Below are 26395 nucleotides of genomic sequence, written 5' to 3' on the forward strand. Positions count from 1 at the left end.
CCCTCTGTCTGCGTCTCCCACTCTAGTAATTATTGGCAGCATTGAGGACATACTGTATATATCCTTTTCTCTCACCTTACATAGCTGAGTTGGCGAAACGCGGCCCATTCCTAAAGATCCCGTCCAAGTGAGGCATAAATTTTCACCTCTTAAAAGCCAAAATAGTATCAGTTTGAAACATTCTTGGAGACTTCCTGTCAGGACTCGCTATGCAGAAAGTGTTTTATGAATTTTAAGACTGGAAACAATTTGCCACGGCGCTACATTTATTGATGAAATGACTGCTTCTGTCTCTCTCAGTGGACGCAGGCATGACCACGGAGGATTCCTTCGATGAGAGGGGCTGCCATTGCGATGTTACAGTGGAGGATCTATCAGCTCCCCTCAAGGCCGTCATCAGAGCTGTCAGGTGAGCTCCTGCTGCTGTCAGTCTTTGATGATCCCAACCAAAGCGTCTCTAAATCACCCAAATCCTAGACACGCTTCACAACTTGTAATTTATTCTTTTACATTTTTTTTTTTGCAAACTGAAAGAACTCTCCACAGTTTGCTCCCGAATATAAAACTTTTAACCTGAGACTAACAGTGTGTCATCTTCTGCAATTACTTTAGGGCTTTTATTTTGTCAACCAGACCCACTTATGTCTTATTTCCACAGCTTCTGCTTCCATTTGTCACTAACATATTCACTTTCTTGACAGTTTGATGAGAAAATTGATGCTTACTCTCATCTGCAGCATCTTAGCTTAGCTTAGCACAAAGATTGAAATGGCTACAAGAGTGTTTCTTGACTCCTGGTGTGTCCCTGTGTGGCCACGGAGGTGTATGTTTAGTTTTGAGAAGTCAGCGTTGAGTTGGCTGTTTCCTCCCCCTGGAATCTGATGAACTATTGATTATCAGTGTACCTCCGAGGGTTTATTGGATTCAGTGTTGTTACCGACCGACAGGAAGGTTCATACAGTACCGCTGAAGGCGTCCTGCTCTTCATACTGACTCGTGTTATCTGTTTCCATTTACTCTGTGGCGCCTCGGAGCTGATAAAGGGCATTGTATTGATCAGTCAGATCATTTAAACTCTTCCCTCAGGACCGTTTCTTTCTCACCTCCGTCCATTGATTCTGAATCCACAGTTACAGCTCACCGAGCGAACGCCAGAGTCAGCTGGTGATGTGAATGTGTTAAAATATTATCAAAATACGGTGATTTTCCGAGTCAAAAAAGTTGAAAATTTTAATTCAGTTTTCACAAATTTAATTTAGTGGGAACTATTTATTAGCATGTTGACCATGTTACCAACTATAATGGACAACTATAATATTTTTCTTTTTTTTTTCATCTATCAAACGTATTGAGTTTTCTGTCATTGGTGTTACCATATGGTAACACCAATGACAGTAACACCAATGACAAATATCTATAAAAGGCTAATTATACAAAATAGTGTCCAAGCTAGCTCAAAGCCAGCATGAGTCAGCACCTTAAAATCTATAAAATATACTTATTAAACTGTTTTTTTTCCATAAAAATATTTCATTATAGCGCAAATCAAAGTAACACCAATGACACAAAAAAAGAACCACATTGAAAAATGACATTTTAATTGGAAATATCTTACTTTTTACTCATGAAAGAGACACTCACAACGTATTATCTTAAATGGCTCTTTTTCTTCTAATTCTTTCTGACTTTGGGAGTTCTCTTACATATTCTTAACCTTTCAAAATAATGGTCTGTGATACCAGTAACACCAATGACACCAAATCGAAGGACAGACTTCTTTTTAAAATATTTTTATTATTAAATAGCCAATTTAGATTTGATTTTATTCATATATTAAGCCCAGTGTTTGCCCATTATTGGCCACTTTTTTTTTTTTAAACAAAAAAGAGGAAATATCTTTACACTGTCCAATAGCGTTGAACCATGGCAGTGGGACAAGTGTTTTTTTAGGTACAAAGGAAATTAAAACTGAAAAAAATAAAATAAAACAGTAAATATATAAACTGAAATTATCATCATCATTTAAAATGGTTTTAAATTACATAATTTTGGTTTAATGTGGATGATTTTTTTTAATTTTCAAGCATTTGTGTGTCTGGAAAGTGCAGGGACATGTTTTTCACCGTATTTTGATAATGACTATGATGAAAATACCACCAAGTAACACACAGACACACAGTTTAAGAGCAAATAACATGTAGATACAGTGTCATGCAAAAGTGGTCACAATTTCTGTTGATGTGAACAGTCCAGCAAGTGGAAGATGAAATTATCTCCAAAAGGCAGATGAGATGACACATTCCCTTTACATTTTTATCAATAATTTGTATTTTCATTTTCATCTTTTACATTTTCAAAATGACAGAAAAGGAAAAGGGTCAACAGCAAATGTTTGTCCACCCTGCATAGTTAGTACCTAGTAGCCCCCCCTTTGGAAACAGTCACAGCATGTAAATAGTAAATATCTTGTCTGATACCTTGGTCAAAGTTAGCTGAGAGCTCAAGTCTCCTGGGTTTTATTCTTTTGCAGGCTGCTTTGTTTCCCTTTTCACTCTAAAACTGTAGAAAACAAAAATAATACAATGATATTGCTTTAAATATTGCAAAACAGTGTTTAATCCTTTTGGAGATCATTTAATCTTCCACTTGCTTAAAGCAGAAGTAAGTGATATATTTGTGTTAATATAAGTCTTAAATAGTTATATCTTCCGACAGCAATCACTTACATAGAGTGTTTGGTCTGAAACACGGGTCTCTCAGTCCCTCTGCTCTGCTCTGAGCCGAGGAGAAAACATTTATCGTATCCTACAGTTTTTATCCAATGAGGAGAGAGAACGGCATGCAGGGCTGTGTGTGCAGCCAAGGGACGCCGTGAATGTGGCGACGTAGGGACGAGGACTGTTATGGTGCGTTCAAGGAAACTCGTATTTTTCCGACCGTGAAGTCGTACCAGTTCGATCTGGTACGAGTTCACCGGTCGGAAGTTACGAGTGGCTGTTATAGTGACTTTCACCGGTAAAACAGGTCGGAAAAACACGAGTGGGTTGCCTGGAACGCTACAAAGTCGTAAGTTGTGACTTGAAGCTCACTTACTTCTGCTTTAACTGTTCAACTGTTGACGAGGGGTACCCAAACTTTTGCATGACACTGTACATGTATACCTGTGTTTTATTGTTTTATGCATAGACACAAATGCACTAGCAATCAAAAGTTATGTCTGTAGAAGAAGGTTATAAACATATAAATATACAATGAAAACAACATATCAATATCTATACGTCTCTTCTCCCCCGAGGCTCTAGAGAGTGAACTGAATCCATAATGTAACACCCCCCAACTCTGCATGATACATTCCACCATGAGTGCTGAGACTCACATGATGTTTGGTTTCCTCAAGCGATGCTGCTTTTTTGTTTTTCTTCTCTTTTCTCTCCATCTTTCTGTCTTCATCTATATAACCTACCGCTGAGCTGGAGGAGTTTGCCGCAGGGGGGGTGCAGCAGGCAGCACTCAACAGGGTTTTTTTGTTTTCCGTGTGTGTGTGTGTGTGTGTGTGTGTGAATGAATGATGACTGTTGTGTGTATTCACTGCATCAGCGACCCTCTGTCTCACACCGGCACCGGCACCCTGTGAGCCAACGTTTATCCAACTGGGGCCGACTGTCTTCTTCGACTCCACCGCTTCTTCTCACCCTCCTCATATTTTTCAGTGTGAAAAGAAAAGTCCATTTCATTCTCTCAATGGAGCAGGATTTCCATTATAAGCTGGTTTCTAAGGGTTTCTAATAATCCACCTGCAATGAAAAGACAGGTATCAGATACTTTCTGAATCCTTGTTCTCATCAAGGTGAACAGGCCTTTCTTCAACTGATGAAGCTGTTGATGTCATCAGCTATAAAGGCAGAGTGACCATGAGTCCTAACTGCAGCTACAGTACATACCTGAAGCCACTAACATGTTTTACTCACAAATATGGTTTGAAATAATAATAATAGTAAAATAAAGGAATACAAGCCAAGATCATTAGGAATCACAGTTTTGTGCAAACAAATCCTCCTTCATCATTTTCTGAGTCTGTTCTGTAAACAAACATTTTGCATCTCACCATCACCACCATCTAGACTGTTTCCCACTGGCTTAATCAAAATTGAACAGAATCTGCATATATTATTTTTTTTTATAATAATCCCCTCAACAGATACAGATGTTCTCCACATCGACCACAAAATCTCATCTGCTCACTCGGAGCAAACGGCACACATGACATGTGCACATCTGTTAACAAGATGTATATTTTTACACAGGGTCCTCAAGTATTCATATTAATAATTAGATTCAATAATGATATTTGCCTGCGGTGGTCTCATCAGTGCAATATTCTCACCTCTCTTTGATGATGTGATAATTTTCCTCAGACCACCTGAACCCCACCTGCACAGTATGGGTGTCAGGTGGGTTTAACACAGTGTCACATCCAACTTTCTCCAAATTAGTTTAGTAATAACAGGGATTGTACAAGTTATGTAACAATATCAGTGCAGCCTCTTTTTTTTAAATTTTATTTCACTCTTGACACAAATCAAATTTTGCCTCCAGACCCCCTCCCCCTTCTTTTAAATGATAGTCCAGTTACAGTATCCATTCACCTGTTTTGAAGTTCTCTGATATTTGCAGGTTTGAAAGATTCAACATGCAGAACCCCCACACACATATAGACACACACAGCACCTCTACCACCCGACTGCGTCCGGCCTGCCCACCCAGCAGGCCTCCTCCATGGGTAGCCACAGCCCAGGGTTTTCCCAGGGTGTCAGGTTGAACGTCGGACACCCCCCTCCCCTGTCAGGACTGTTATTACAGAGGGTCAACTGTCACCATTGTTTCCATTTAGACAGTGAGAAAAACAGGCAACTGGAGAGCAGCAGAAGCCGCCGGGGAATCAAAATGAACCGAGGGGCATAGATCCTCTTACCTGTATCAATATTATTCACTCTACAGTGGGTCTGCTCATCAAATACATGGAGACGGTGCGTTATGCTTTAAAGTCGTTCATTCTGGTTGTTGAGGATTTGACAGGGAGCTCTGGTTTCCCATTAGACGCTCCCTGAGGTATTTGAGATTTTAATAATATTTTTGAATCTCAGCACAAAATAAATCAACAAGTGAAACGTAACAGGGAGCGTGCGGTGGCTATCTCATAGATTCTGCTGCCATCTAGTGGTTAGTTGTGGTAATTACAGCCTTTTTCAGGTATCATTTCTTACAATACTATTTGTGTGTGTGTGTGTGTGTGTAGGATCATGAAGTTCCACGTTGCAAAGAAGAAGTTTAAGGAGACGTTGCGTCCCTACGATGTGAAGGACGTCATAGAGCAGTACTCTGCAGGACACTTGGACATGCTCTGTCGGATCAAGAGCCTTCAGACCAGGTCAGGACACACTGGACACACACATGCATGCACACACACATGGATAAATGACAAAATCTCAAAGAGCTGTTCTGTCTTCCTGCACTAAAAAAACATTTGTTTTTATTCTTCATATTTGATATTTGGGCTTTATTTACTGGGTTTGCTTTTATCTTCATATTTGCCTTTCTTGCTGATTACTGAGAGTTGAACAAGTGGACTTTTACATAGATGTTTCTGCAGTCTATTAGTTCTGTAGAGGTTATAATTCATCCTTTAGGTATCCTTTTTCTGTCACTTTTATCTAACCTTCAATGTCCTTCCTGTGTGTATGTGCAGTGTACATGAGTGTCCCCTTTCTCTCCCAGACTAGACACTGTAGTGGGTCCTCCTCCAAGGCCTTTCAGCAGTCGCGCCAAGACCTTTTCCTCTCCCGCCCTGCATTTATATTACAGCCAGGCCCGGAGGAAACACTCTGCACCAGGGTTAGACCTACCCTGTCACCTGCTCGCTGACTGCCCCCCCCCCCTCTACTAACTTTACAAATACTGTCATCATACTTGGGTCAAACAGCATGAAGTCACACACTTCTGGATATATCACAAAAAAAGGGATTGAAGCTGGTTGTTAATAATAGATTTTACTAAAAAAGTGGAATTGTGTAAATGTCCCAGAAACAATAGTCTAGATGGAAACAGGGGTCTACGAGCACGGTCTGATTTTTTTCCCCCACCTGTTTTCACCCTGGTACCTGTCAGAGTCTTAAAGTAGACACTTTAAAGATTAAGAAAAATCTCTAAATGTTTTCATTCAGTGCAAAGGATTTTGGTATAGGGGAAAATATACATACGATTTTAGAATTTTCAGCTAATTTTTGATATTTTTGCCCCAAAATCAAGTCAGGATGTGTTAAAAACTTAAAAATAACTATTCTATTGAATTCCTTGGCCCCAAATTGTGTAGAAAAACGTGTTAATTTGTCTCTGTGAGTTGTTTACTTAAAGAGCTATGCCAATTTATTTTTCATTTTTTTCAGCCTCGAATTTGGGATAGGGGCAGTAAAGGGTTAAAAATAAACACCATGGGACATTTTTTCATCCTGGTACCTGTCAGAATCCTAAAATAGACACTTTAAAGATTAAGAAAAAACAGGTGGGGGAAAAAAATCAGTCCGTGCTCGTAGACCCCTGTTTCCATCTAGACTACAAACCTTTAGATTTCATGTGCTGTTTGACCCAGGTCTGGCTGTGGTTTCATTCATCAAAACAAGCTTGAGCTTGATTGCAGAGGTCCTTGGGAACTTGGCTTTACAAGACAAAGTTCTTGATACAGATGTGAAATATAGTGAGAAAGTATCTGGCTTATTTGTCTTAAACACACTGTTCAGTAGAGTTTTCCTACAAGGGAAATGTTCCTTTAGTGAACACTTTTTTGGTTTTCTTTATCTTTATATGCAGAGTGTATGGAAAACAATGTGTTTAAAAGTTGTGATAATCTGGATTTGAGCCACTTGAAGACGCCATGTAGTTTGATCTGTGGGCATCTAGACATAACAAGAACTAGTTATTATTATCTTTATGTTACAGTTGCATTTTATATTTGTCATTTTTTTTAATCCCCTGTTTCAAAATGATCTGACATTTTTTTTTACTTAAGCCTCCATCAGATTTAGAGGCTTTAGTCTTTGTGTCAAAAGTGTTGGCCATTAATTAGAAATTGTGTAAAACTAGAAACAGCAGGGACCATACAATACAGTTATGGATGAAGATTTTTGGAAGAGGAAGTTTGTTTGTAGCTGGTGGTGTTTATAATGCTGAATGAGCTGACGTTTTTTTTGACATTATAACACAGCACTTGTTTCCTGTTTCTGAGTGTATGGAGCGTGTCGACTGGTTGTAAATACACACAGACACACCCGAGTCACTAGACTTTAATATCATCATAAGAAAAGTGCAAAAATTGTGAAATTGCTGCATGATTTCATTTAATGATTCAAAATTCAATTCAAAAACACACATCCTCCTGCTTTTTCATCTTCTTCTGTGTGTTTCTATGTGCTCTGTCTGTTTCTTGTCATCAATGTGTAGGAAACTGATTTTTCTTTTTTATCTATGCATATATACTGTACTTCAAACCTCCGTGTGTGTGTGTGTGTGTGTGTGTGTGTCTGTGTGTGTGTGTGTGTGTGTGTGTGTGTGTGAGTGTGTGTATCTGAGAGTGACTGTGAAATCTGACTGAGTCTTTCTCCTGTCTTCAGAGTGGCCAGTGCAGCAGGTTCTAGCCGACCCAGGAACATGTCCTCTCCTGCGCTGCATTATTATTACAGCAACAACAGGAAGAAGCCCCCTACCCCCCCAGGGTTACTGTTATTTCACTTAATTTGATTTTTTGCCCGTAGTGTAATCACATTAGTTCCCTCTGTAGTGACCATTAGTTCCCTTGCTGACTGTGAAATGTCACATTCTCACAGGGATGCAAATAATCCTCAGTAGGATTAACTCTCTTACAGTACCAGGTGGTTGGAGTTTGCACCAGAACAGTATTCTAGAAAGTTTATTAAATCACAGAAAATAAATACTGACAGTGAACTGCTTATTAAAGTGAATCCCACGCTATTGCAATTAAATAAAACTTCATTATTCCAATATGTGTTGAACTCCACCCACTTGGTAAAGTTTTAATTAACCCTGTCTGACACATATAAACATTTAATGGAAATGTATAATAAGGTGTGTACAGTACGTGCACACAAATGCACCGTCGCTGCATTAGTTGTCATGCTAAGTTCCATAAAGGTGAAGGATTATTGCGTGGGAGTGACTTTGCTGTGTAATTAATTCATGTAGCTGAAGCAGAGAAGTGGAAATAACAAGTGTGGTATATTTGCATGCTGAGGTGTACAATCATTAACTTCACTAATTCGATATTAGTTGAATGCCAAAGACCGAAGAAGTCTGATCAATGCTCTGACATTAAAAAGGTTGTCCGCAGGTTCACTGGTTGTTTCAGTGGAACACTGCATTTTTCATCTCACTTGGTTTTCAAATGACAAATGTGTTTTATTCCCTCTGTCATTTGTTTTTCTTTTACATTGCTAAATTTAATAGGTATTAATACATTATTGAGTTAAAAACCTTGTAAATTCAGTACTGGTCTTTTTAAACTCACAAAATGTCGACCCTACAGTAACAATATGATGTTTTTGGTGTGCTTTTATTCTTGTTCTTTCTAACCTTTGGAAATTATTTTTTTCACGTGTGAATTATTTCACTGTTTACATTTCAAGAGCCCAGGAAACCTGTGCAAACTACGTAACTGTGTGAAATCTAATCTGAAAATGCTGTTTGTCTTTGTTCCTGAAAAACTGACATTTTGGAGGTAGCTACGGGGTTTTCAAATAACAGCAGTGATACAGTCGAGCCGTGTGTGCTGTGTGTTTTACTAACTCCAACCTTAACATCTTACTGTTGCTTTAGGTGTGTTGCTTGACTTGGGATAACCTGAAATGAAGATTGGGTGCCTGCTCATATTACAACATCATTATTTTCTAATATACTAACACAAGTGTGTGTGTGTATGTGTGTGTCAGGGTGGATCAGATCCTGGGAAAAGGCCAGATACCTGTGGATAAGAAGATGAGGGACAAACTGCACCCGGATGGAGACTCTCTGGAGGGCATGAGCATGCTGGGACGTGTATGCAAGGTGGAGCGACAGGTGAGCTGCGCCAGCACTGAGCTGTAAAAGTGGAAAATACTATTTTGAATGCTTATGTAGATTTTCTAAATGTGAGGTTTGTGTATTTAATGCACCTCCACAAGGAAACCGTAGCGGAAACTTGTTAGATTGAATGCATCATGCAGTGTGGACCTCCCGTTTTTTAGGTGATGGGCACCTGTATTCACCATACTTGAAATTGCACTTTGTAATTTAATGATGATGACTGTCCTTGTCTTGATTTTTTCTCTTAAACAAACCCTTAGTTTTATGATTGCTGTTATTAATTTACCCTGAATTGTTTATTTTAACTTGTACTTATAGTCTGTTTATGATGCCTGTCTTTATGTCAAGGACTACAGATGGAAATTAGCGTTCTCGCTAAATCTGGTGCAGCCATCTTTTTATTTCTTTGAATAATTAATGTCGCTGCACGCTGTCCTGCTATAAACTAAACTAAATTTGTGAGATTTTATCATCATATAATATTCACAATATATCTACAAGATCAATAACAGTGACTCAGGGATAATTTTGCCAGGTATGGACTTTCCTCCTGCCAGAGATCTGTCAGTCTCTCTCTCTCTTTGAGCTCTCACCCTGTTGCTCTCTGCCGTCTCCTCCAGGTCACGTCCATCGAGTCAAAGCTGGACTCTTTGCTGGATGTTTACCGCCAGGTCCTGCAGAAAGGCTCCTCCGCGCTCACCCTCTCCTCCCTGCCTCTGTTCGAGCTGGACAGCCACCAGCACCACAACTCGGACTTCCAGTCCTCCATCATCGGCAGAGATCTCCCCTCTCCCCAGGGAGCCGATCCGGGTCGAGGCGGAGGAGACGGCGGCGGGGGCATACGCCGCTCCCTCAGCGCCAACCCCCGAGGCCTGCGGCTCATCCTGCCGCCCGCCGATGACGACTGCTGCTGCCCCCCGGACTCGGCTCCTCCCTCCTACCCCCCGTCCACGGCCTCGCTCTCCCCGTCTCCGCTGCTCCCACCCGACAGCCCCTACCCGACCCTGGTCACCCCCAACGGCACCTCCAAAAGAGCACACTTCCCTGACCTGCCCCCGCCGCCTCCGCCCGCAACTGGGGGCTTCACCCTCCAGCTGCCCCCCATGGTGCACCCCTCCCACCTCCGATGCCCCGCTGACTCCGTCCCGGATGATTTGACAGAGGGAGTGACGGCAGCAGACAAAAAGAGCCTGCCCCCCGCTGTCGTCGTGGGACCCGGTGAGAGCGCTGCCGAGCGGGAGGCGGACGGCGAGGCGGGCTCTGTTCAGCTGCGGGAGAAGTCTGGCTTGAAGTCCGAGGGGGTTTGGAGGAGGCACATGAGCCTGGAGGTGAACCCCCTGCTGCTGCTCTCGTCGAGCCCCGAGGACGGGAGGCCTTCAGACTGGGAAGGCGGTCTCGGGAAATCCCTCTCTGCGCACAATCTCAGCCAGCCCGTGACCAGCCGTGCCCCTGGTCCCGCCACCGGGCTCAACAACAACAACAGCAGCAGCAGCGGTGGCAGCAACAGTAGCGAACGTGGCAACGCCCACCACCACGGTGACCTCAGCACCTGGGACGGGACAGAACTCTTCATTAGCGAGTGCAAAACGGAGCCGACGGCAGAACGTTTCAACTTCCTGTCCTCCCAGGGACCCGACAGCAGCCCCTCCGACCTTTTACAGACTGTGGACGAGGCTGCACCTCACCCAGAGTTTCTCAGTCAGTCCCCACACATACAGCTGGCATAACCACACACATACACACACACTTACACACACACACACACACTCTTGCATACTGTATTTACACACCGTTGTTGGGGAAGCCACTTTTAAAGTGTTTTTACTGGACAGTAAATGCATTTATGTTTCAGATTGTACAGTTAAATTCTTTGTAAGTGGACAAACAGCATTGTTATATTTTGTCAGACATGATTATGTCCAGTTTCATACATGCTATATACTTTTTATTGGGTTCTAAAACAAATACATACAAAAAGAAAAGACGTATGAAGTACAGGGATGTCTCAATTATCCATGCAAGCGGGAAAATTCATGTGAGACGAAATGCAGAAAACAGTTCACAAATGCAACTCGCCTTCCTTTAGGAGAAATAGATTTGCTCTTGATCTAAAGATATGGAGAAAGGGTAATTTTATTAACTTTATACAAACAAGGGGATGTTTTCATATTCAAGATCATGTGTTACAAAAAATGATGTTGATTAAAAAAAGAGAGAAAATTTGAGATGAGTTTTATTTCAGATGAGGGAGGGAAGGCTTAATGTCTACCTACCGGACATTAGAGTTAAAAGACAAATCAAGTTATTCGGTTCATTACAAGAACTGTGAGTGATGTTTACCATCTAATTCAGTCTCCGTCGGGACCAGAACCTGGTTAAGGCCACTTATTGTTTGACAATTAAAGGATCTGTCATCTGATTTGTGCCAACACTGAAAATTAAATGAGAGAATTAATGAAAAAAGGGAGCTATATAAAGCTCTCAAAATAAAAAAAATAAAAAAATCACTTGATTAAGCCGCTGCAAATTGTAGTCGAACCACTTCTTTCTAGATGTGGTGAGACCAGTGCAAAGAGTGGTAACATGCACACGCGCACACACACAGATACACATAAATAACACATACGACCATGGACCACAACCACCGAGCTGAGACTGACTGGTGACGTTTTTTGTTTTTTTTTCATACAAGTGCTTGTACCCAGAGACTTTCTTGGAAGAACAGGAGAGGCGCTCACTCTCCGTAGTCAATGTCTGCCTTTGGCGAAATGTAAAATGTCATCTTTTACTTATGCTTTCATACATATCACTGCATGGACTGTTTCTGAACAAACAAATGGATGAAGGGAGAATAGAATAGAATAGAATAGCAATTGATGAGTTGAGGCCTTGTGTGGTGGGAACAGCTGAATTATAAAAAAGAGTTTAAGGTCACACCCTCAGCATGTGTTCAGACCATAAGCATCTCATTCAAATCATTTCCTGCAGCCACAGGAACGTTAGTCGATGTTTATATGGTTGCCGTGCGTCATCTGTCAGCAGGTTGTCAGTAAATTTGGATGCAGCAAACCTATTGGGGAAATGGCCCATCAGCAGTCACTCAAGACAAGTGTTGGACAACGTCCCACTTGGTTTTTTGGATAGTAGCCTAGTCAGTTAGTTGCTAATGGTCTGAATGCTGAATTGCAGTAGGCTTATCGAGCGGGCTTTCTCAGCCAAGCATGAGACGGTGCATGTCTAAGCTGCTGCAATACTTAAATCAAGAGCAGTCACACTCTTGCTGGTGGCCTGGATGCCCTTTTGCATGTTAAAGTCTTGTTTTCTCCAAACTTTGAACACAAAGGTACGAACAAAGTCTGCCTATATGAACATTATTTTATTCTAATTTGAACTAATTTGATAGATGTTACAAACCTGTGCTGCCAATTTTATGGATAACCCACTTACTTTTAATAATTATGATGCACAAAGCCATTTAATGTTTTTTTTTTTTTTTTGACAATCCCTACCTTTTTACTGGGTGCTGGTTGCATCATGCATCAATAAAAATCAAAGGCTGCTGAACTGACCTTCACTCCAGTGTAGTGTGGGCAAAAAGTGCAATGCACAAAGTCAATTTGTATGAACACAGCAGGTTAGTCTGACCCGAGGAGCCAGTGACAACAATACACCACATCCAATGGTGTCCCAACATGCACTGCTCTGTGTTACTTTACCCTTGTGGCCATTCTGCTGCTGACAATGTAAAAAAAAAAAAAAAAAAAAAGCTATATCCACTTAATAAAATAGAGAAAAGAGAGTGTGAGAATCAAAACTCAAAAGAATTATATTTTCTATGACTTCAGCAGGAGATAAACTGGACAACTAGAAACTGAGATCAAGGCTTTTCTGACACCGCCCAAAAATATGATTTTTTGATTGTTGCATGCACTTCCTCCTCACTGCATTAAAATGAAAGAATTAGGCTACAGTGGGCACATTTATATTTTGGGTGCATTTGATCCACATTCATATTGAGAGGTTATGTTTTTCAACATGGCATGCTGCAGGTGTTTTACATAATGCTGCCCTAACACTACACTGAACAGGAGCGTGGTTTTCAGTGCTGTCCTGCTTGTAGATGGGTTGACTGCTCTTGAAAGAGAATTATGCACAAAAATGTGGCAGCCATCTTAATTTTTTCTCAAGCCATTTCAATTTGTTTTTGCACGTTTGCGTCTTACGGGGTACGCAGTCACAGCAGTCTTAAAAATGTATTCTAACGTGCTAATGACAAACTTTATTCATCATTATTTTTCCGTTATATTCCCTTTGTTTTCGAATGGTGAGTAAGTGCATTGCTCAGTCCCTCCAGGAATTCGCGATGTTGCGATCGCAACAATTAATGCAAATTCAGCCAATCCCCGCGAATTTTTGCGATCTTGCAATTTTGTACAATCACCGCAACTTTTCCGCAAATTGGACCAATTGTCGGTGCTTTCCGCGAGTTACACAGCAGAGAGTGCGAGTCTGGACGGAGCGGTGGTTGAAAGTGAGTTCACGGAGGAACAGCGTGGCTGGGCTGACGGCAAGAAACTTGATACAATGTGCACAAAGTGATAAAGGAACACAAGCTGAGTTGAACGGGTTGAGTGTGTGAGTTGTCCTGGTTGACCACCCGAGGCTCAGGCTGTCAACCCCGCAGCACTCGCCGAGGGGGAATCCAGTGAGTGCGCCACTGCAGGGCCGGAGCAGAGCAGCCGGCGGCCAGGTGCCCCTTCCCCCATCCTAAGGCCTTGGCCCTGGACTTGAGTAGCCACCCTCCCCTTTTTATTCAAAAACTGGACTGTTTTAATAAAACAGTTCTTTTACCACGATTTTTAAACAGACATTTTAATTAAAAGTAAAACAACTTACAACTCTATATAATTTTCCTGTGCCTTTCTTAACAAGTGGAAAATTGCTGGTATAACATGACATCACATTAATTTGTGACATTTCAAAATTTTCAATTTTCCTTTGATTTTTAATTATTCAGAACAAAACTGCAACTTTTTTTTGCAACTTTCGCTGTCTCTCGCAATTTAATCGCAACAAAAGGGCTTAAAACATCGCAACACGCACCGCAATTTTTTCAAAATGTGGCCGCAAATTCAGGCATTTTAGGCCGCAACAATCACAAAAAAAGCCCGCGAAATCCTGGAGGGACTGATTGCTTATTAGCAAATTAACACTCTGTAGTAGACTATAACAAGTATTATCTTTTAACATGACAATTGTAAACACTTGTAGATTGATTCTGAAATACTCTACAGCCCATGCAGGACTTGTTCTGGTATGATGATGAAATATATTATCAACATGAAAGCACAGTTGTTTTTTAGTGAGTTTGAGGAGCCTGAAAATGTGACATGGTAGTTAATGCTTAATATTGGAATAGTTTTGTTGTAGTTATTGAGTTTTGCTGCATATGAAAAGAGGCCAACCAATACTGTCGGTTACTTTGGAGGAAGAGTGAATTATAAAACGAGGAAAGCTATGCCACATGGGAAATTGGATGGATTTTCCTCACACAAAACATGCTCATTTTTTGCAATCTGTAAATTGCTTAAGGGTGCCTTTCTTGCAAATGAAATTTTGATTTTTTTTTTTCTCCACAGGGCTATAAAGGTCTAGTTTGCCTATAGCATACTGTATAGCTGAAGTCAAACTGCTCATTTTGGGTTGGGCATCCAGTTCACGTAAAGTCATGTAGCTTTAGCCACAGACTTGATATGGCTTTGATAATACCATTTCTCTACTGCTTGAACAGTAATTTATTACACAACTGGCCTTAAAAGCTTGATAATGTTAACATTATTATTTCTTTGAAATTAATTTATTAAAGTGCACATTATGTTCTCTGGATGAGAAATGCAAAAATAATTTTATTATTCATTAATAAAGTACGAATTAACTAAAATGTGTTGGTTTCTGTGTCTTTTTTCCATTGATGTATTATATTATCTTAGATCCATAGCCTGACAAGCCAGACTATAAAATGTATATCATTAAAATGCAAAATGTACCTATGGAGCAAATATATTTGCTGCCGCTAGGGTGCGTCTAGATGATCCATGCTTTTTTCACTGAAAGTTAGCATGGTTAAGCCACGTGTTCATGTTGCCTTCATGGAAAATTAGGATTTTATACTTTCAAGGTGGGTGAAGGTTGTGTCACAGGAACTGAGTGTGATAAATTGTGATTTTCGGTCAGATTTGTCCACTTTTTCCTCATATATGATATGGTATTTGCCATATTCTGGTACAAAAAACATGTAGATCCCATCGTTACTTACTCGGAAGTTCTAGTTTACAGACCGGAAGTGAAGGCGACGGCGTGAGGAGTCGTGATTGACGACTTGACGGTTAATTGCCGTCGCAGCAGGTCGGTCGGTTGCAGCAGGTGGGAGGAAGGAAGACGTGTGGTTGGAAATGGCCGACTGGGAAGATGAGTACACCGCGGACGGCACCGCGATCTACAAACCCGCTGAGAAAGACGCCGCCGCTCCTCTGGTTGAATGGAGAAACCCGAGTTATACCGAGGGTCAACTTCATCAACAACAAAATGTGTGTTTTGGTGGAAAAAGGGGAGGAGGAGGCCGGTTTGGATCCGAGTTCAATGGCGGCGACAGGAGTTACGGAGGAGGAGGAGGAGGAGGAGGTGGAGGTCGAGGCCAAGGCCGCGCATCTTCCCCGGGCTCAGACCCCCGTGGAGGGTCGGGGAGACAGCGCTTTGGAGACGGGAAGTCGGACTCTTCTCCGCCGGTGACCCTCACCGTGGAAAACGGTTTAGTCGGGAGGATAATAGGTTGGTTGTTGAAACAATAAATTTACCTTCACAGGCGTCTGTTAGCTTAGCCTCACAAATTGAACGTTAGCTAACGTTAGATGGCTCCAGTCTGCCCCTAAATGGGGGTATTTTGCCCCTAAAACTTGAGAATGGTCCAAGTAAATTTGTCATCTGCTTGCACACCAGTAAATTTGCTTTGCCAACTCAAACAATCTGGTATCTGTCATTACAGGTGGCAGGGATTATGAATGAAAAGGAAAATGTGACTGTTTGCTTTGCAAGTGAACGCCCCTAAATTTTCTGCTAGCGCTCCTAAAGTTTTAAGCTAACTTAGGTGCCACTGTGCTCATAGTAAAAAAATAAATAAATAAAAAAGTTAGTCTGGAGCCCTGAGCTAGCTGTTTTGGTTGCACAAAAGATACTGTATTATTTAAACAGTCTTTGGTTGCACACAGCTCAGAAATATCGCTTCTAGGTGAGGACGAAAACACGGACGACAGAAGGTGAAGCCCAACTACGGTATCACATTGGGATTACATTGGGTCGCTCCGCGGCGCGAAAGCTTTGGGCTTCACCTTCTGTAGTCCGTGTTTTCTTGTTGGAGAGATTTCGGACAGTCATTGAACGTATCTTAATTGTGTTAAAGGTAAAGGAGGAACCAAAATCCGTGAACTTGAAGAGAGCACAGGTGCGAGAATCAAGGTATGTTGACCAATGTTGGTATCCAGATGTACAACAATTGCTGGTGCAGTAATAAGGGAAAGGGACACAATGCTTCATTATTTATATACTACCAGTCAAAAGTTTGCACACTGTTTTTTCTGTGTTTTTAGTTTGACTGCAAAACTATAAAGGAACACATATGCAATGATGTAGTAAACAAAAAAGTGTTAAAGCAGAATATGTTTTATATTTTAGATTCTTTGAAGTAGCCATATTTTTTGCTTTGATGGCAGCTTTGCACACTTGATTCTGTCATCAGCTTCAGGAGGCCGTCACCTGAATGGTTTTCCAACAGTCTTGAAGGACTTGTTGGCTTTTTTGCCTTCAGCATCTCAGTTGGGTTTAGGTCAGTTGACGGATACCACTTTGGTTTTAACTAACACTTTTTTGTTTACAACAAAACTCTATACGTTTTCCTTCATAGTTTTGATGTCTCTAGTATGAATCTAAAATGTAGAAAGTGATAAAAAGAATAAAGAAAAGCCATTGAATGAGAATGTGTGTCCAAACTTTTGACTGGTAGTGTAGCATGTGGTCAATGCTTCAATCAAAGAATGTTCCTCACCCTTTTTAGACTGAATCTAACAGCAAGACAATGCAATTGATGCTGGTTTTATAGTCCTGTGCTGTGTGTAACTGAGTTATTCCGTTTTAGATAAATAAAGGAGACTATGAAGGAGAGGTGCTCCTCTTTGGGCCCCCTGATGCCCAGCAGAAAGCCAAGGAGATGATCGAAGAACTGGTATCAGGAGACAGTGCCGGATTTCGCAATGGTACAAAGCCACAAACAGTGTGTCAGTAAGCGGCAGAGTCGCATTTTGTAGAATAAGATATAACAAAGCGAGACCACTGACGCTTTGGTTTGGGATATAAATCAATTGTAGCTGTAGCAGTGTCACAAAAGCTGTGTTAACGGAGTCAGGGTACCTATGGCCTCTTTGTATGTCTTATTCGTGCTAAATTATGAACATAAATCACTGTTACTTGTTGATACTTGGGTTACACCACTGCTGCAGCATCCCGCTCTGTTTCTCAGGTCCTGGAAGGCCCAGACAGCCGGGAGGAGGTGATGGAGGAAGCCGTGGCTCCGTCTGGTCTTCTTCACAATTAGACGCTTCCAGTGCTGCTCCCGCCCGCGCAGCCATAGACTGGACCAGCGTCCGCGAGAACAAGGACAAGTATGAAGAGCTCAAGTGGAAGGGTGAGGCCTCAGTGTCTTTCACTAATGTACTTGCAGTGGGAGGGCTATGGATTTGGTGGATTTGAAATTAAATCACGAGTATAACTTAAAGAATTGATGTTGTTTGTTGCCCTTTCTATGGGTATGTAAACAAAACTGTTACTTGGTTCAGACCTCCCGCCCTTGAAGAAGATGTTTTACACTGAGGCAGAGTGTGTGTCCGTGTTGACGCCAGAGGAAGTCAGTGAATGGAGGTAAATTACAAACACACAGTGTGTCTTTGTATTGCATAATCATTCTCCTTTTTACGTGTTAACAAAGAAAGAAAGTGCCTTTAGTATCTGCATTATATTATCTGGTTTTAATATTTAATAGGCAATGTTGGTTATTTCCACTACCAACCCAAAGGTGTTCAGTGTTGACTTTTTTTTTTCTACTACAGTCCTAGACAAATACTGCAGGTGGCACCATTTGTCTATGTCTTCATGCATCAGCTCTATGGGTACACCTGCAGTGCTGCTGCCGCCTACGAGCCAGCTGTCTTTGAATTTGGCAGCGGTTCTTGATTTTCAGGGTCTTGCACAAAGGATGTGAGAACTGGGATTACTGTGGAAAACAGGACAAGTATTGGCCAACAAGGGGTTTGAAACTGTTTTTAGCTCTCTGGGTCAGTTCCACAAATTGTTCTTTATATATTAAATGTATTTTGCATTGAAATTAAATATTCTTTCTTATTCAAGGAAGAAAAGAGAACGCCACACAATATGCTTGATGTCCATGTGGTTTTTGGAAAGCTGCATTATTTGGACTGAATGTGGTTTCTGTAATGTAAACTAAAGCTTTATACATGTCATTGTGATGGCTGTCTGGTTTGGTGGTGTGGTTTGGAATCGGCCGCTCTAATGTTTTCATCCAGTTCCTCCATGCTCATGTTTGTGTTACATTTTTCCACAGGAAGGAGAATAACAATATTATTGTGGACGACCTGAAGGAGGGAGGGGAGAAGCGGCGCATCCCCAACCCCTGTCGCACTTTTCTGGAGGCCTTCGAGATTTATCCAGACGTCATGGAAAATATCGTACGAGTTGGCTTCGTCAAACCAACGCCCATCCAGGTATGAGTGTAGCCCCTGGACAAATGTGTTCAGCGATTGATCACTGATCAGTCTAATCGCACTTTGAAGTTCTATGTGTAAATGTATTGACAGGATAGATCTGGATCAGATAACATCTGGCTGCTGCAGCTGTGTGTGTTTACTGTTCTCTGAATCTGTCAGGCAGCTTTTCCCCTGAGACGAAAAGAAAATTACCTAAAAGTCAGTCAAGGTAAAGTTTTGGGTTGGTTACTGTTTAAAGGTTTCTTCGTGTGAACCGGGGAGATACCTCACTCTCTGCCTTGCGAAACGGACCATGCATTTAATTATAGTTCAACTACAAACTTGGCATCTTGTGCTGGAAGAAAAATTTCCATGTTTGTCACTTTGCATAAATGCTGCAAAAAACAGACGCACCTGTAGTGACCTGTCCTGTTGCCACAGGCAATCCCCGTGATGTACGTAGAGTAGATCATATTTGGAAACACCCACGCTAACGGAAGTGTTTACAGGAAAGAATGAGCCCTTATTATCGTAATTTTAATTCTGTAATAGTAGTCCTCCCAAAAAGCAGAAATGAAAGGACATTTCTTTGGGCAAGTTTTTGGTTAATGCTATAAAAATCCCTTTGTATCTGCTTTATCACTTTACTGGCTGAACAGGTGTAAAAAGTTCAGAACAAATGCAGTTGCCGTTTTTAAGAGCGCATCCTGAATCATTAGTAAGTTAATGTTATTTTCTACGGTTTCATGGTTTTACTGACTCATAGCATTAAAACCAGTCTCCAGTTTTAATGTTATGGCCAATCGGTGTGTCTATCCATTTTATAACTTTGTGTTTTATATTTCCTTTAATTTTAGTTGAACGTTTTTTTAAATATCTACATACACACAGTCAACCACTGCTCTCAAAGATGTCTGAGTCCTAACAGTGCTTCAGTGACTGGACTAATGAGATTTGTCACATTGAGCTCTCACTGGATGACAGGAAGTAAGGAATGCAGACTGGTGAGGTGCAGAGAAAGAGTCACTGATGAGGGGAAAGAGGAGAGATGCACTATTTGAGAATCAATGGTCATGAGTGGGGTGGGGGGTTGGGGTAGTAACAGGTTTCACAGGTTGTTTCATCTTCATATTTAATGAACTTGTCCTACAGTGTCCACACACATTCAGTTCATAACTGTTCGATACCTCGATGAGAATCACAGGAGTCATGTTGGATCAGTGTTGATGTATTTCCAGTCAAGGTGTTCGTTGTGCAGGTCGTGGCTCTTGTTTCCTGCCTCTCACTGATGGGAAATGTTGCTCAATCATGTCAGCGTGAGCTGCAACAAGAAGTGAAACTGCAGCATCTCTTTTCAACTTTCACTTCTGACTAAAAGGCTTGTTCACACGGTGTGTCACTGGCCTGTGTGTTCATGCAGGTACAGGTGTTGCCTCACCCGTAGCTCTGATTCACTCTCCTGTTTTACTAAAACCTGCTGGATGTTTCAATGGATGTGTTGTTTGTCTTATATTCTCAGAAAAGAAAAGAAAAAAGAGCTCCAGGGACTGTTAACTGAGAAAAACGACTTTATTAGACCGATGTGTTTCGGCTTGTAGAAAATTTGTAACTTTTGTAACAGAGCCATCAGCTCTGTTTGTTTACAAACATGCTACATAGTGTAACTATAGTGTGAATTTCTGGAGTTGTTGACTCAAGGTCTGTGATTAAACCTACAGGTTTATAACTGTTGGAAAGAAGAGGGTATGCTCCAAAATGTTGTTTTAAATTAATCTTAACACATTAATGTCAGAGCAGTCACATGTTCAGTTTTTCACTAGTTGTGTTTTCTTAAGTATGTGTTTGTTTATTGTGTGCGTCTTTAGTCTCAGGCGTGGCCCGTGCTGCTGAGCGGGGAGGACCTGATAGCCATCGCTCAGACGGGGACAGGGAAGACCCTGGCCTACCTGCTGCCAGGCTTCATCCACATGGACGGACAGCCTATGTGAGACCAGCACCTGTTCTGACTGTTGCATACTGTCTCTTCTTATAGTTTTAACTCATTGAGTGCCAACCACGTAATTTCTCGTTTTTCGTTCCCATGCGTTGAGTGCCAACAACGTAATTTTACGTTTTTTGCTTTTTTTTTAAATTATGAAAATAGACACTTTAATACACATTATATGTAAATTTGGGGACTCTACGACGAGGAGAACTGAAATAGATGACGATCAAAGTCACATGACAGCTCATGATCTGGAAGTTTTTATCATAACTCGGCTTCTGCAAACGAGTTCTGCATGCAGATGCAGCGCAGCTGCTCTGCTCTCACCCGCGCTGCTGCTCCAGCTGCTCGAGCTGCTCGGAGCTGAACCAGGAAGCTCTCAGCCGACAGTCCGCCCGGTCTTCAGCTGGAGCAACACCGTGTCCTCCCCAAAGTCCTCCCGCGGTAAAATCTGATGGTCTCTGGGCCAAAGCAGACCGGCATCACCGACCCGAACCACAGACGGACCGCGACCACCGGCGGGACCGGTCTTCCCGAGCCGCGGTGGCCGACTGACCCTCACGCTCCGCGGCGAGAAGCTGTGACACGGCACGGTGCGTCTGTGTTATTGTTGTTTAGTGGCGCCCCCCCCGCCCCCGCTGGTGGTTTTGTGAATAGAACAACCATTGTTGTATATATTTATCTTATACGAGCCCTTTGATCCAGAAATGCGAGTGTGAGAAGAGCGACAGACACAAACAGAGCACCTTTCATAAAAGACGCTCTATCTCCTTTTCTAGAAAAAAAGGAGGGATTTTGGTGAAACCCAGCCATGTTTAGCTTGACTTTTCTCAGGAACGGAGGCACGTAGAAACAAACGGTTTGTGGCCACTTGAAGCATTAAGTTAAACCTTTCAATTGAGCCACAGTATGTGTTGGTGGCAATAATATAGAATACACTGTGGCTCTACATAAAAAGTCAAAAATGGTCTAAATTGCCGGTACACTTGACTAAAACTTTGGAAAGGAGCGCGGCACTCAATGAGTTAAAATGCCTCGCATGCTTTAATGTCATTTGTCCAAACAGTGAAAGTCTTTTTGTCCTTCATTCCCTCTCAGACCCAGGGCTGAGCGCAATGGTCCAGGCATGTTGGTGCTGACTCCCACCAGAGAGCTGGCCCTGCAGATTGAAGTTGAGTGCAAGAAGTACCGCTACAAAGGCTACAAAAGGTCCAGCAGTCTGATCTTATAAATCCCTAAGAATGAGCTTAAAAACCAATAATCAACTGCAGTGTAGAGGCAACATGGCTTTGACTGTTCCTCCTGTACCTTCTCTCAGTATCTGTATCTATGGTGGAGGGGACAGGAAAGCACAGATCAACCTGGTGAAGGGCGGCGTGGACATAGTGATCGCCACACCGGGCCGACTTAATGATCTACAGATGAACGACCTCATCAATCTTCGCTCCATCACCTACTTGGTCAGCTGCTTGTGTCTGAGCTTGTTTGTTTTTGTGTGGGAGGGTGTGAAAGTCTGAATGGATCCACTGTCTATGATGCAATTTGTAAAGACTAGTTAAAAGTGCCTTGTATACATACACACACCCCTGTCTGCTGTATTTTGTTTTGAATGTTGGGCTTCTATATGTTTTAAAGGGATAGTTCAACATTTTTGGCAAATTAGTCCATTGCCATAATCCCTATAGTCCTAGTTTGCATGAATTTACCTCGAAAACGACTCTGTCTTGTAACGCTCCGTTATAATCTCATAGCGTGGTGAATGTGCAGGTCACAACTTGTTCACAAGAGTGTTTTGGAGTTGTTGGGTTGTGTATTTGATGAGTTTGATGAGGGAAACCAAGAAATCCCATTAGCCTCCGTAGCGTAGCTCTGAGCAGCTCGCGGCTCTTCTCCGCTGTTCTAAAAATAGCTTGCACTGACAAATAAAGGTAACAAACCTACTCCTAAAACTATAGGGATTATGGCAATGGGCCAATTTTCCAAAATGTTGAACTATCCCTTTAATACCTGCTCTGATCATCCTGAGCAGGTGCTGGACGAGGCTGACCGGATGCTGGATATGGGCTTCGAACCTCAGATTATGAAAATTATCCTGGACATCCGGCCAGACCGACAGACCGTCATGACCAGGTACAAGAAGGTTCACACGATCTCCTGCATCCGATGAATATATAACAAGTACGTCATCAAACTGAAAACAAACTTGTCTTCTCCATAAAACCTCATGTTTCAGTGCCACCTGGCCCACTGGTGTGAGACGATTGGCCAAATCCTACCTAAAGAATCCCATGATGGCTTATGTGGGCACACTGGACTTGGCGGTAGGTGGACATAAACGTATATCTTCATGTGTTACTACTAGGGCTGGGACGATATGCTTTTCTCCCGATTCGATTCTTCTACGATTTTTTGGATGGCGATTCGATTTAAATTGCGATTCTACGATATTGCCGATTCTCTCGATTTTTAGTCTGCATTTTTAACATTTATCTGCACACAAATACTGTAGGAGCCTATAAATTAACATACTCCATTATAAAGTGAACTTAAACCCTTTTCAAAGCCTGTACTCTCTGTATGTAAAAGAGGCTAACAAATACACATTGCACAATATTTTAAAAAATTAAAAAATAAATAAATAAAAATAAAAAAAAAAAATATAATTTTTCAAAAAAAAAAATCGGTTTTTGAATAAAAATCGTCAAAAAAGATATCGCGATATCTATGTGAATCGATTTTTTCTCCCACCCCTAGTTACTACATACTTGAGACACTGTTCCTCTCTGGTTTTAGGTGATTCTGTGTGTTTACATCTGTAACACTGTTTCCTCTGTCTCTATTTCTCAGGCAGTTAACACAGTGCAGCAAACGATACTGATCGTCCAAGAAGAGGAGAAAAAGTCCTACGTGTTTGACTTCATCAAAAACATGTTGCCCGATGATAAAGTCCTCATCTTTGTTGGCAAGAAGCTCCTGTGAGTGCAGAGTCGATCACCAAGACGAGAACTGTAAACAAGAGAGTTACTTTGGTTTTTCTCTGAACCCACAGTTTGTGGTAAAAACCAGAGTTAACCACAGAAAACGTCACTGCGTGCCACATGCACTAATGGTGTCCTTGTGTCTATTTGCATGTGATCCCAGGGCTGATGACCTGTCGAGTGACATGTGTCTGCAGGGTTTGGCTGTGCAAAGTCTCCATGGCGACCGTGAGCAGTGTGACCGTGAAGAAGCCCTCAAGGACTTCAAAGACAGTATGTGACATGAAGGAAATGTTGCTGTTGTACATTTGGTGACAAGCTGCTGCTTTTATCTTGAAGCTTCTGAGCTGCCACAAATATAATGTCAAGGATCAAACATGCTGCAGGATGAAAAAGGGTTTTAAAAAAATATATTTTTCCAGGTCGAGTTCGCATCCTGGTCGCCACAGACCTGGCATCCCGAGGGCTGGATGTCCACGACATAACGCATGTCTTTAATTATGACTTCCCCCGTAACATAGAGGAGTACGTCCACCGTGTGGGCCGCACCGGCCGAGCAGGGTGAGGAGTGTTTACAGATGACTTGTTTCTGTTTTGTTTATGGGTCACTGGAATTAAAATCTCTGATTCATTAACTTTCCAGACGTTCAGGTGCAGCCGTTACCTTGGTAACAAGAGGAGATTGGCGGATGGCCCCTGAGCTGATTCCTATCCTGGAGCGTGCGGGACAGGTTAGCACATGACTCATTTTGAAATATAAACCACAAACTGTGTGGGTGGGTGTTACAGGAAGTTTATTAAAACCTTCAAGGAAATCTCAGGCGTGTGCATGGGTTTCTCTTTTTCTATTGTGATTTCACAACACACTGACTAATAGGATGTTATTCATGAATGAACGTCTGCTGGTAAAGGTTTCACTTCATGAGAACCACAAATACAAAGTCTTTTTTTTTACTATTTAAAAATGTTCATGTCTCTAATGCACTAAATCAATTGTATTTGTAACCTGAAAGTTGAGATGTGCAGTGAATATTTAATTTTTTTTTACCCATATAGATTGAATAGAAATATCATAGATCAGTGTGTGTAATTTTTCTGCATCGTGTTGCAGGAGGTTCCTGAGGAGCTGGTGCTCATGGCAGAGAGGTACGAGAAGCACAAGAGGGAGAGGGATTTAAACAATCCAAGGGGAGGACCCGGAGGACGAGATGGTGGAGGGGGAAGGAGAGACGGTGGAGGGGGCTGGGGAGGGGGAGGAGGAGGAGGAGGAGGAAGGAGAGACGGTGGAGGGGGCTGGGGAGGAGGAGGAGGAGGAGGCGGAAGGAGAGACGGTGGAGGAGGCTGGGGAGGAGGAGGAGGAGGAGGAGGGAGAGGAGGCCGGGATCGAGACCAGAAGTGGGGTTTCTAATCCTTGAGCGTTCATGTAAAGTCCACATGTACCTCAACAAACACAGGTCGACATAAAGATTTATATGATCTGTATAAATGGACAGACAAGAAAAACTTCAGTGTCCACACTTTCAACACTGGACTCTGTTAACATAGATTGAAATTAATTTATCTATGGTGGTATTCTAATAGGACAAATGTTGATTTTCTTATCCTTCCTTTTTTAATTTATTTTCAAAATGATGGAACAGGATCTGAAACCGCCTGTGTTGTGATTCCCTTTGAATCTGTGTTTGTTTGATTTGAATGTTTGTTTTCTTCTGAATTGTCAGAGGTGGTTCACCTCGTTATGTTGTCCTTCTGTTTTAAAAAATGGTTGAAATGCACAATTTTTACAGTTTTCTTGTGTTTGTAATCACCAACCACAGCAGTGTTTTGGTGTCTGAAAATGTTACATCATTTCTTGATTTGAGCAGAAAGAAATCTGTCTAATAAAGAAATGACAGTGTGGATCTTACTGGCTTCTTTACTTGAAATATTCACTGTATAACTTTATCTGCTTTGCACCAATCCACATCACTACAATCATGGTAGAAATGGGCCTCTGAGATACTGAAGGTGAGTGTTATTTTATTATTATCAAAACCTGGAAAACAGTCATTTCTTGACCACCTAAAATTTGTTTTTCTACAGGAAGTTCTGCCCTAAATCCCCACCAAGAGCCTGTCTGCAGTATATGGATTAAAAAAAATACTGCTGTCCTTGGACAATGTAAGATTTCCTCTTTTCCAGCTTGTGTATGTTTTCAGAGCAGGAAAGATTTTCGTAACTTTTTTTACATTCAGAGTATTCTTGGGACAAAACTGCTCATGTTGTTTCAAAACGATACAAGGATAAGTTTTTTTTTTTTTTTAAAAAGATCTCAAATCAAATATAAAATGATCTCTATTTTCATATGTCAAATTTCCGCCATCAGAAACCTGGCTGAAGCTTGATATTCACATTGCCTTTAATATTTTACTTTGCAGATTGATTTGACCTCAACAGTTTAGTGGTGTGTGTGGACAAACACCCTCTCAGCCTTAGGTAAGATGCTGTTGAATTTT

At 41.7% G+C, this 26395-nt stretch overlaps 2 protein-coding genes across 2 annotated transcripts in view; both read left to right on the forward strand.

Moving 5' to 3' along the window:
* kcnq5a (potassium voltage-gated channel, KQT-like subfamily, member 5a) overlaps nucleotides 1-13465 on the forward strand; it is a 104564-nt gene extending 91099 nt beyond the window's left edge. The window contains exons 12-17 of the mRNA XM_083988176.1: nucleotides 301-409; nucleotides 5297-5428; nucleotides 5776-5892; nucleotides 7665-7772; nucleotides 8997-9123; nucleotides 9750-13465. Coding sequence (XP_083844302.1) covers nucleotides 301-409; nucleotides 5297-5428; nucleotides 5776-5892; nucleotides 7665-7772; nucleotides 8997-9123; nucleotides 9750-10856 — 1700 coding nt within the window. The 3' untranslated portion in view covers nucleotides 10857-13465. The remainder of the gene's footprint in view (nucleotides 1-300; nucleotides 410-5296; nucleotides 5429-5775; nucleotides 5893-7664; nucleotides 7773-8996; nucleotides 9124-9749) is intronic.
* A 2116-nt stretch (nucleotides 13466-15581) lies between these two features.
* ddx43 (DEAD (Asp-Glu-Ala-Asp) box polypeptide 43) lies at nucleotides 15582-25308 on the forward strand (the record flags this gene model as incomplete). The annotated part of the gene is made up of 16 exons (XM_083987502.1): nucleotides 15582-15957; nucleotides 16586-16641; nucleotides 17318-17435; nucleotides 17699-17863; nucleotides 18015-18096; nucleotides 18797-18956; nucleotides 20804-20922; nucleotides 22021-22131; nucleotides 22241-22382; nucleotides 22952-23052; nucleotides 23156-23243; nucleotides 23770-23897; nucleotides 24064-24173; nucleotides 24323-24461; nucleotides 24544-24631; nucleotides 25012-25308. 16 exons carry the CDS (start codon nucleotides 15582-15584, stop codon nucleotides 25306-25308), a joined length of 2280 nt encoding a protein of 759 aa, XP_083843628.1.
* Nucleotides 25309-26395: the final 1087 nt, after the last annotated feature.

Source organism: Trachurus trachurus (genome assembly GCF_905171665.1).
Source record: "Trachurus trachurus genome assembly, chromosome: 15".
Classification (NCBI taxonomy): domain Eukaryota; kingdom Metazoa; phylum Chordata; class Actinopteri; order Carangiformes; family Carangidae; genus Trachurus; species Trachurus trachurus.